At 36.8% G+C, this 11,688-nt stretch overlaps 2 protein-coding genes across 2 annotated transcripts in view; both read right to left on the bottom strand.

Moving 5' to 3' along the window:
- The window catches only part of LOC119839009 (zinc finger protein 43-like), an 11,903-nt gene extending 6,046 nt beyond the window's left edge, over positions 1 to 5,857 (bottom strand). The window contains exons 1-5 of the mRNA XM_038365178.1: positions 5,628 to 5,857; positions 4,836 to 4,980; positions 3,678 to 3,785; positions 3,322 to 3,462; positions 1,458 to 2,550 (exon numbers count right to left, since the gene is read on the bottom strand). Coding sequence (XP_038221106.1) covers positions 1,458 to 2,550; positions 3,322 to 3,462; positions 3,678 to 3,785; positions 4,836 to 4,980; positions 5,628 to 5,783 — 1,643 coding nt within the window. The 5' untranslated portion in view covers positions 5,784 to 5,857. The remainder of the gene's footprint in view (positions 1 to 1,457; positions 2,551 to 3,321; positions 3,463 to 3,677; positions 3,786 to 4,835; positions 4,981 to 5,627) is intronic.
- A 652-nt stretch (positions 5,858 to 6,509) lies between these two features.
- LOC119839059 (zinc finger protein 62-like) lies at positions 6,510 to 11,618 on the bottom strand. Its single transcript, XM_038365233.1, has 6 exons — positions 11,407 to 11,618; positions 10,702 to 10,828; positions 9,403 to 9,540; positions 8,684 to 8,779; positions 8,163 to 8,228; positions 6,510 to 7,655 (listed from the first exon to the last, which is right to left on the bottom strand). The coding sequence occupies exons 1-6, from the start codon at positions 11,539 to 11,541 to the stop codon at positions 6,529 to 6,531; spliced, it is 1,689 nt and encodes a 562-aa protein (XP_038221161.1). The 5' UTR covers positions 11,542 to 11,618; the 3' UTR covers positions 6,510 to 6,528.
- Positions 11,619 to 11,688: the final 70 nt, after the last annotated feature.

Genomic DNA, 11,688 nt, shown 5'->3' with positions numbered 1-11,688 from the left:
GTTATGTTGTGCCCATCACTAGTCGTGACTAACTGACAGGTGTCAGGAACGCATTCTCTGAACGGCCGAAGTATAATAGGATAAATTAATTATTTGTTTAATGTATAATTCAGCATTAAAAATAATTTTAATGCTAAACGAAAGTGCACCGACACAATTTGATTTCTTTTAAAATAATAATAATACAACTAGCTGATATCCAGTAACTCTGCAAACATTCGTGTAATATACAAAGGTTTACGCTCATGAAACATTTGCTACACTTAAGTTTGTGTATTCGTGCGTATGTGAATAACTAGCAAAAATTATTTAGCACTGGCCGATCCTAGCGAGGCCGCGCAAGTCTGAAATCTAATAATAATTAATCTGTGTACAGTACCCATACGCATATACTGTACTCGTTTCAAGTAGAAACTATATAGTCTATATTATTTATTTATTTTACTGTTGCTGTTTTTTCATCTATGCAAGAATAATATCAACTGTCACTTTGACGAAATATTGGTAGTAAAAAAAACCTTCCACATTACATTACATTACGCTTAATATATTTACAATTTACAAACATCACAACAACTATTTGTACAATATAAGATATCTTACAATAACTTAGGATTTATTATCTATGCTTATTACAATTACTTATAATTTAGTTGAACCGTAATACATGTGCGTGACGTGACACATTTTAAGTTGAACAAAATATTATAAAAATGCCATAATTATGTATTCATCATCATCATCATCATCATCAGCCCATATATGTTCCCACTGCTGGGACACAGGCCTCCTATGAGGGTTCAGGCCATAATCCACCACGCTAGCCAAGCGCGGGTTGGCCGATGTCACATGTCGTCGAACTTTTAATTCTTGGACATGCCGGTTTCCTCACGATGTTTTCCTTCACCGTTTAAGCAGTGGTGATGTTATCTACATGCGCAGATAAATTGAAAAATCAATTAATTTTCCTGCACGCTCACCCGATCTCGAACCCCGACTTATCGATTTTGAAGTCCGAGGTTCTCACCACTGAGCTATCGTATTACGTTCAAATAAAATTAATTGGCTTCCATTTTCTTAATCTGGTATGTCTTAAAATAGCAACGTTATGTATGTTACATGTAGTGAAATGATGTAAAATTAATTAATAAGTTAAGATTTTATCACTCAACAAAGGACTTTAAAAAATGTATATGTAATGTACACAATATACATGTGACACTAACAAATAAAAATCAGAAATCATTTCCATCCATCAAGCCGCTTAGAAAAATTCGAAATACCTATTACTTATTCTTTCGCAGTCAGTTAAAATAATAGCATACGTCATCCATAGCAAAAGGCGGAATATTGTTGACGGGGTTAGTACCAAAAAATCTTCATAAAAAATATTTTTCCTGCTATCTCCCATGAAAACTTAAAATATTATTTATTTTTTACATACTACATCCTATAATTACGCACAATCTTGGTAACCCTCACTGACATCTAAACCTTGGTGTTGCCGCTTAACATGATTTTTCAAATTGACATTTTGCGTGAACGAAGCGTTGCACATCGCACATTTGAACTTCTTTTCACTATTATGCGACTGCATATGCACTTTCAGGCCGCGCAACCGCGGATAACTCTTCCCGCAGAACTCGCAACGGAAATTCCGCTCGCCCGTGTGGCTGGCCAGATGCTCTTTCAACCTCGACGGCAAATAGAAGCGTTTGTCGCACAAGTGACACTCGTGTTTGAGGATCTTCAAGTGGAACCGTCTGTTATGCTCTCTGAGCGACTTGCGACTGTCATACGTTCTGTCGCACTGGTCGCATTTGAACAGCCTCTCTTCCCCGTGGTATTCGATCATGTGCCGATACCGGAGGGTGTATGAGAAAAACACCTCGTCGCACTTGCTACACTGATACGCTGCCTCCTTTTTGTGATTGCGCGCGATATGTATGTACCTAGTGTACTTCGATTTGAAATTCTTCCCGCACTCCTTGCAGTTGAACACTTCGTCTATCGGCTTGTGGGTTTTCTGATGCAGTACCAGCATCCGCTCCTCGAAATAGTGCGCGCCGCAAACGTCGCAAATGCACGTGCCGAAATGCTCCGCCATGTGCTTTTTCAGCGCGTGAAAGAAGCTGAACGCGTTGCCGCACTCGAGGCAGTGCAGCGTGCCGGAAGTGAGTTTGAATTTTAGAAACTCGTTCGGCGCCTCGTGCACCTCCTTCCCGTGTGACGTCACGTGACGTTTGAAAACGTCAATGTCAGTTATCACTTCCGGGCATAGACGGCAGTCTATCCTGTCAATGTCAATTTGAATCTTTTTATTGTTCGTATAGTTTGACAGCACGTCTTTGAACGTGTTCGGGTCGTGTGTAAGCGTGTGTTCCCTCAATTTCTTAGGGTCCGTGAACACACGCCTACAGTATATACAGAAGTAGTCGCTGAACGACGTGTCGAAGGGGCAGACATATGAATTTTCGACGATTGTTATAACGTTCGCGAATGCCTTTATGTCTTCACTGGATTTTTTCTCCGGTTTCTGTGGAGGCGGTTCTGTAATCAATTGCACACATAGTTTAGTTATATGTCAAACTGAAAAGTAGTCTCATGTCCTCTTTGTGGGGTGTGGGACAGATGCAAAATACATCTGTTTCACTCATCGATTTCCTATACGTTCAAGGAGGTGATCAGCCTTGTGTCCTGCAAGACCAAGACTTTTTTTGTTGGTCCCGACTGGGGATCCAACCCAAGACTCCGAGGTTCTACGCTCACGCGTAAACCACTATCTTGAAGAGGGGGTCTATACGTCAAATAATAAATTCTAAATAATATTAATTATTCGCACTAAACTAAAAAATTAGTGAAGTAACTACCTTAGAAGCCACTTTCGAAATATTTCTTCTTTTTGTGTTATTTGTATTGTAGTGTTAGATTTGACAACAAAATTTAAATTTACTCTGACCTGCAACTGACAGACGTTTGGGAAGAGTAAATTCCTAGCACATATACATAACATACTTCGTATATATTCGTGTCATAGTGAAACGAAAAATAATTTATTTAATTGCAAGCAAATATAACGTTGTTTTTCATTTCTATAAAAGGCAACTATCTTTGCGGGAGTTTTTTCCTGTGTTATAAACGTTATGTCATACCAACTTGTACATAACTACTGAACCGATTGCAATCAACTTTGGTACGAAGACAGCTGGACAACTGGAATAACATATAGGCAACTTTTTATCCCGATATTCCTACGGGATACAGACTTATGCGGGTGAAACCGCGGGGCGCAGCTAGTAGCCAGTACTTTCCGAAACTCACCAACGTACTGCATCTCTTCTAGCTTCTCGCTCATGCGCTGCATCTCGGCGAGCATCTCCTCCGTCACATCTGCCGGCTCTCTCTTGCGCTTGCGTAGTTTCTTTAGTTTTCTCTTCTTTCTCGTTATTAATGGTTTCTCTTCTGTCCAATCCAATCATGTATGAACAAAGAAAAATTACTATTTATATAAAAACCTAGATCAAAATTAAATAAACATATGGCACCAGTGTTCATTTAAAAATCATAAAAATCGAATCACTCAGTTGAGTCATCTGCGGTAAGAAAGCCAACAAAAATATACATTCAAATATATAAACTCCTTTATTGGAGTCGGTTGATAGAAAGAATCATCTTACCATCCGTATGGTGATCGTCCATCGGCTCCGCGTCATATTCGGGCTCAATCAATATATTCACTTCTTCCTTGATAACCGTGTCGCATTTTATATCTTTTTCTTGATCATCTGTAATGCAAATTTTAGTTCACATTATGGCGTGTAGATGTCAGTGAAATATATTAATCTCTTTAGTCTATGGTTGTGCTATGATTAACAAACAAATAGTTTGATTTGATCTGGTGGCTAATTATTAATTTATATAATTATGATTAAAAAACGTTACATACACCATTATGGAACAGAAGGGAACCGTACCTTGTATACAGTTCTCATCAGTTACGATTTTATTTAGTAAATTAAGTGCTTAATGAGCATATCACCTGTTTATTACTTCATAGTATAAAATAAAGTTGCTTTCTCTGTCCCTATATCCATATGTACACTTAAATCTTTAAAACTATGCAATGGATTTTGATGGGTTTTTTTTAATAGATAGAGTGAATCAAGAGGAAGTTTTATATATATAACATCTATTTAACTACTCCAAATTATAGCATGTGAAGCCACGGGCAAATGCTAGTAAATTATAAATTGTATGTGGATAAATGAAACTAAAAAAAATTTCAGTGGCCTCCTTGGTGCAGTGGTTAATGTGTGAGCGTAAAACCGAGGGGCCCTAGCTTCAAATCTCAGTGAAGATGAAAAAAAATGTTGCTGTCTGGCAGGCCATAAGGCTGATCACCTACTTGTCCATAAAGAAAATCATTTAATGAAAGAGATGTACCATCTGGCCCATACCCCACTAAGGGACATAGGATTTCACTTAAAACATCATCATCATCATCATCATCGACCTTTGTATGTTCCCACTGCTGGGACACAGGCCTCCTATGAGGGTTCAGGCCATAATCCACCATGCTGGCCAAGTGCCGGTTGGCAGATGTCACATATCGTCGAACTTTTTGATTCTCAGACATGCCAGTTTCCTCACTGGATGTTTTCCTTCACTGTTTTAAGCAGTGGTAATGTTATCTACATGCAAAGATAAATTGAAAAATCAATTTACTCACGCTGCCTGGTCTTGAACCACGACTTATCGATTTTGAAGTCTGAGGTTCTCACCGCTGAGCCACCACTGCTTTCACACAATTTTATAAGAAACCACAGAGGCCTTACCATTATCAAACCCATTGATTTTCGTTGTCAGCAGTCTCTCCTCACACTGCAGCACTTGCAGTCTAAAACAGTTGGCCTCTCGCAATCTTGTGACACAAGTAGCACATATCAGCCTTTCTGTTGGCTCCCCGTCCAGTTGGGACAGCTGGAAAGCATGGAGACATGAGTTTACACATTGTTACTGCAGCTTTCTCATATCTTTAAATCCTTATAGCTTTCGAACTCTCTCATTGCCGCTTCACCCGCATAATCAATGGAAGAAATACAAGGATTACGTTTTCCACAAATAATTCCTTTTCTTGTGTAATTTTTTATATAGAAACTATACTATGTCCTTTTTAGGGTCTCAAAATATATTTGTACCATATTTCATCCAAATGCTTCTGTGGTTTAGGCATTAAGAAGACAGACAGACTGGGGTACTTTCATATTTATCATATTATTAGGGATTTGTCAGTTTTTAACATGTATTTGTATACATAAAGAAAGATAAGCTTAACAGAAAATCTGGCAGCTGTGTAACTAAACCATTCTAAATTTGAGGAGTTATTTTAGGGACTATATACTGTAAATAATTCATCTTCTTTATTTTATACCACTTTCTTAATTTTATAAGTTTTTACGTTGAGATATAGTTTTTACGTTTAAATACCCCTAGTATTTAGCATTTTTAATATTAATTAAACTTCAGTTTTCGCTATTATCGATAAAGTGTTCAACTATCAAGATAATCAAATGTTAAATTTATTATAGCAATGACGATTCTATTTAAATTTTTCAGTATTTACTTACCAATAAACCAAAACAATCAACAAACAAATCTGAATATGTCTCCTTTTGACCCTGATGAGTATATTCGACGTTTAAAATACGACATTTTTTTATATTTCCACAACATCTGCACAGGCCAGGGTCGTACAACGGCCCCTGGGTTTTATTAACACTCATATTTACTTTTATTCGACGATATTTAATTCATAATTATCATTAAACAAATAATAATTATTTCGAGTTGATTTTGATATCAGTATTGTCAAAACATTGAAATGACATACGTCAGGGTGTACTGTGTTTTGTCATACGAAATCCCAATAGACGCGTATCTATTTATTTAAAAAAACAACTTTATGAACTAAAGATTTTCGAAACGAAAGTGTTGATAGTAATTAGTACTTACATATATTAAATTAACTGAAAATGCTGAGATGTTTAAAAAAAAATCATCTAGAGGTAGATAGATCGAATCCGCATTTTTCGTCTTTCATTTAAACTTATATTGTTCGCCTATATTATCGCATTTGTTTCAATATTTAGGGTTTGTATTTTTCGTTCAATAACGGAAGTGTGATATATCTACTAAAATAATGTTCCATGTAACTGAGATATGATGACTACAACTAATTTCAGAAATTTAAACATCTGAATTTTTTATTCTCTGTGACCAAAGTAGAATATCAATAATTATTTCAAATTATCCAAACTAGACCAAAATTTTAAACTGAACCATACGGCATAAGCTATTAAATAAATAAAGATTCATCACAATCTGTTCACCGCGAAAATTCTGGAATAATAACCCAAATAAATTGAAGTTTTTTTTACGTCTTAAAAACAAAAAGGGAACTATTCATAGAAAGAACTTTATCAGGGTCTATTATAAATAAAACACTACTATAAGTATATAAGATATATTTTATACCTCCACATGCGGGTGTTTCGTCGCTATATGATTCCTCAAACTACTTTTCTGTATAAAGGCGCTTCCACACAACTCGCACTTATGACGCCTATCGTTCATATGTATCCGCATATGCTCCACCAACGTGTACCGCCTACTAAATCCTTTATTACACACTTTACATATAAAATCCCTTGCCCTCGTATGCTTAACCATGTGCTCCCTTAAAGCAAGCGGGGTCACGAAAGTCTGCTCACATACGGTACACTTATGGTTCCTTATCATCAAATGATACTCTTTTATATGGCAGGCGAGCGATTTCTGACTTTGAAACTGCCGCTCACACGCTTGGCATACAAACGTCTGCTTCTTCGCGCCGTGCACGTCACACTCGTGCTTTTTCTTCTTCATCAGGTCGTTGAATTTCTCATCGCAGTACGAACACTTGTTCCGTTTCACTTTAAAATGCACTTGCTTCTGGTGATTCCGGACCCTCGCCTTCGTGAAGAATACCTTCGAGCAGTGGTTACACTTGTACTCCCCGTTGTCATGGCGACGGATGTGCGCGCGTAGCGTCCGGCGCGTGATGAACCCGCAGCCGCACGATTCGCACTCGAAATTCCTTATATGCTTTTTCATGTGCTCATACAAAAGCTTAAAGTACAGGAACGTCTCCGCACAAATGGCGCACTGTAACTTGTCCCCGCTGAATTTTAACGGCACTAGATAATCCACTGTCGCCTCGTCGAATGTCTTCGAATGTTCCTTTTTCAAATGTTCACTGAAGTCTGTGATCAGGTTGAGTTCCGTGTGACAGATGAGACACGTCAAGTCGGTGACGTCGATTTTGGCGCCAGCTGTCAGAACCTCGAGCGACAGCAGTTTGGACTTCCTGTGCGCTTTTCTCGTGTGCGCCTTCAATTCTGCAGGTTCCTCGTATTGGTTATCGCAGAAATAGCACTCGTACGCTCTGCCGTTGTAGCCTTTCAGCGGCGTCGCGTTCGAATAGGTGTTCAAGTGGTTTAGGAATATTTGCTCGTTTGCAAAATCCCCGATCGGATCGGTGAGGATGCGGTTCGTCAATTTTCTTCTCGCTCTTTTCTGGTCTTGGCCAGGTTCACTTTTGATTGACTTTTGCATATCTGAAAACAAAAAAAAAAAAATTCATTAGTTGAAGTTTGAAGCAGAAAAAAAAAATGGCCCGGAATATCAAATCGATGGAGTGCTATATGTTTGACGTGTGTGCCTTGTGTCATCGTAGCTGCCGAACGGATGAACCGATTCTGATTTACTTTTCAGGTTTATTTTTTTTATATCTTAAATTGAATTAAATTTCAAATGTTAATCAGTCAAGAGCGGTCTGCGAGAACGCTGAGTTGGATAAAAAAATTTGTGACTTTAGATTTAGGTACCCGCGCCACAAAGTGGCCGCCACAATTTTTTTTACAATTTCACAATAGGTGTATCAAATAAAATAATAGAACACCATACACTATGACAAATTTCAAATACAAGATGGTCGCTAAAACGAAATAGCTAGTTAATTTTTTTTTTACTTTTATACATTCAAACTACAAAAAAAAATCAAATCAAACTATATAGATATCATAAAGTGAAAACTTTATAATATCACTTTAAATAAAACTTACCATTTATATATACACTTGAAAATATACGCCTAGATTTCTTTGTGCCGGACTCGACATTGAAATTTTCTAAAAAAAAATGAATCAATTTAATTACATTTTTCTCTGTGTTATGTGCATTTGTCATAATGTATGATAATTTTAAAATCTAAAAAATTTACTTAAAAGTGAGGCAGGGAGGAGGGGGAAATTGCGTGTTATTTTGGGAGATGGTGTGATGTGATACAAACATCCATCTGACAGAAATTTTAAAGACTTTTAATAGATGTTATTATACATATAAACCTTCCTCTTGAATCACTCTATCTATTAAAAAAAAAACCATCAAAACCCATTGCGTAGTTTTAAAGATAAAAGCATACATAGGGACATGGGGACAGAGAAAGCGACTTTGTTTTATACTAAGTAGTGATTAACTATACCTGGTTTTAACTAAATATAACTAAAAACTACATACTCCTCAAATCATTCTCCACCATATGTATTTATATATTATACAAAGATACACTATCCTTCCATGTTACCTGCACTGTCCTGTATCCCTTTTGTACAACTATCCAAGTCTTTTTGTGTGTATGTACATCGCTTTTTTGATGAGTCCTTCATCGTTTCCATTTCGACTGAAATTTAGAAGTTATTGATTGATATGAAAAAAAAAAAACTGCATATAATTTTTTATCTCTGGTAATAAAAGTAAATGTTAAAAGTTTCCTAAGATTCTATAATCTATATACTAATATTATAAAGCTGAAGTTGTTTGTTTGTTTGAAGGTACTAATCTCAGGTACTACTGGTCCGATTTGAAAAATTCTGTCAGTGTTAAATGGCCCATTTATTGCAGAAGGCTATAAGCTATATACATATATATTTTTATGTACTACGGGCGAAGCCGGGGCGAATCGATTGAAAACGCACAGAGTAATCGAATACTAGCTACGCCCCGCGGTTTCACCCGCGTTAGTCCGTATCCCGTTGGAATATCGGGATAAAAGTTGCCTATATGTTATTCCAGTTGTCCAGCTGTCTACGTACCAAATTTCATTGCAATCGGTTCAGTCGTTTTTGCGTGAAAGAGCAACAAACACACACTCATCCTTACAATTTTTTTTTTAAATATTAGTAGGATATTAAAAAAAAAATCAAATTTATAACCTCCTTCATTTTCGAGTAATATTTAAAAATAGGAAATGCCCCAAAAAAAGAAGTCCCGGGCTGTCCAACTGAACAAAAACAAATCTCTCACCATTCTCTTCATCATCACTGAATACCGCATCGCACATATCCTTACAGTCATCATCTAGCAGATACTCGATGTCCAAATATTCAGTTTTTATCTCAACGTCCGATTCGGTTTCTTGTTTGAATTGCGACTCTGTAATTTCTGCAAATTAAAGGTTTACAGACCATTAGGTTAATTTATGCTTCCTCATGAGTTGTTATTCTATGTTTAGGAAATAAAGAAAATAAGAAATATTTTTTTTTTTATCGCCTAGCAGGCAAACGAGCAGACGGGTCACCTGATGGAAAGTGACGCCCGCCGCCCATAAGCACTTGCACATCGCGAGTGTGTTGCCGGCCTTTGAGACAATGATATGCCCTTTTCTTGAAGGTATCCCCATCGAATGTGTCTAGGAACACCGAAGATTTCATCAAATGTGAAAAAGTTATAGTAATAAAAGAAAAAAAAAGAATACTCTTCTTATATATAAAAATCAATTGCTGTTCGTTAGTCTCGCTAAAACTAGAGAATGGCTGAGGTCTGTTTTTTTTTAACCATGGTTTTAGTGCATTCTTATTAGTCCGGGGAAGGTGTAAAAGGTAAGAACATTATGGAGGCGGGCGAAGCCGCGGGCGGGACGCTAGTTATAAATATAAAGATCATTGGGAACAGGAAATATGCGGAAAAATGCTTGAACTATCCGTTTTTCCTTAGACCATGCAAGCGAAGCCGCTGGCGTAATGCTTGAGGTAAATGAAATGATGTGATACGACATTTTTAAAACGCACTGCTAAACGATGTCTACACGTGTAGCGACACGATCCTGAATCGCGCAAGCGAATTGTTTTAGCTACAGAGTATATCCTCCCTTTTTCGATGGATGAATTCCACCTTCCTTCCTCCACACTTGAGTGAATAAATATTAGAGCGCGGAATAAAAAGCAGAGAGGAGCAATGGTGGCTCAGTGGTGAGAACCTTGGACTTCAAAATCAAGTTAAAGTCAAATCAATCAATAAGTCAGGGTTTGATACCGGGCGAGCGTGCAGGAAATAAATTGTATTTTCAATTTATCTGCACATGTGGATAACATCACCACTACTGAAACCGGTGAAGGAAAACATAGTGAGGAAACTAGCATGTCTGAGAATCAAATAGTTCAACGACATGTGACATTATGCCAACCCGCACTTGGCCAGCGTGGTAGATTGTAGCCTGAACCCTCATAGGAGGGAGTGGGAACGTATTTGGGCCAATAATGATGATGATGATGATGATGAAATAAAAAGCGATTTAGAAAGGAAGAAATATTCAACTTCACTTACCCTTATTCAATGCCTTTAATAGCATGTCGGAAGATAGAATTTCCTTCTTGAAATTGATGGCGTCTGTCAGCCGACTGACGCAGGACTCGCAGATGTACTCTTGTCCATTTGTGATAGGTTTTTGCAACTAGAAATAATAATTTCGAAATATGAGGCAACACATCCTACTATCCTACCTCCTACTATCCTACTAATCTTACTAATATTATAAATGCGAGAGTTTGTAAGGATGTGTGTGTGTTTGTTACTCTTCCACGCTAAAACTACTTAACCGATTGCAATGAAATTTGATACGTAGACAGCTGGATAACTGGAATAACATATAGGCAACTTTTTATCCCGATAATCCTACGGGATACGGACTTATGCGGGTGAAACTACACACACATCCTTACAAACTTTCGCATTTACAATACTAGTAGTACTAGTAGTACTAGTAGTAAGCAGTATAGTATAAACCAACTAATGTGAGAAGAGTGTAGTTTTAAACTATTCCCTTCACTATAGATTATAAAGGATTCTCGAACTCCGTAATTTAATAATACTGGGAAATGTGAAATAATTACTATATTAAATAATATATATATGTAAGGTTTGTCTAATATTTTTAACATTATTGTTCTCGAAGTTATGGCTTTCCAGAGCAGATAAGGAACATAAATTTGATTTGAGAATAGACATAAATCTTCATTATTTCGTACTTACAGGTAAAGCGAAACATTCTTTTATCATATCACCATAAATAATACTCTCTCCGTAGCTTTTATATTCTTCCCATAAATTCAATAATCCATCTTCTTCTAAACAACATTTACACTTTTTCATTGAATCTTCATCCATTGCTTACATTAAACAATAATAAATAGATAGATAATAGATATGCAAAAAGTTTAAATAAATTGAAACATTTTCAATTCAATTCTATTTTATGAATGGCAGTGCTGTGTTGCCACAATTTTGCCAATGTCACGTTGTGGATAGTTTTAC

Source organism: Zerene cesonia, unplaced genomic scaffold (assembly GCF_012273895.1).
Source record: "Zerene cesonia ecotype Mississippi unplaced genomic scaffold, Zerene_cesonia_1.1 Zces_u007, whole genome shotgun sequence".
NCBI classification, from domain to species: domain Eukaryota; kingdom Metazoa; phylum Arthropoda; class Insecta; order Lepidoptera; family Pieridae; genus Zerene; species Zerene cesonia.
This window is presented reverse-complemented; position numbering and strand designations above follow the sequence as displayed.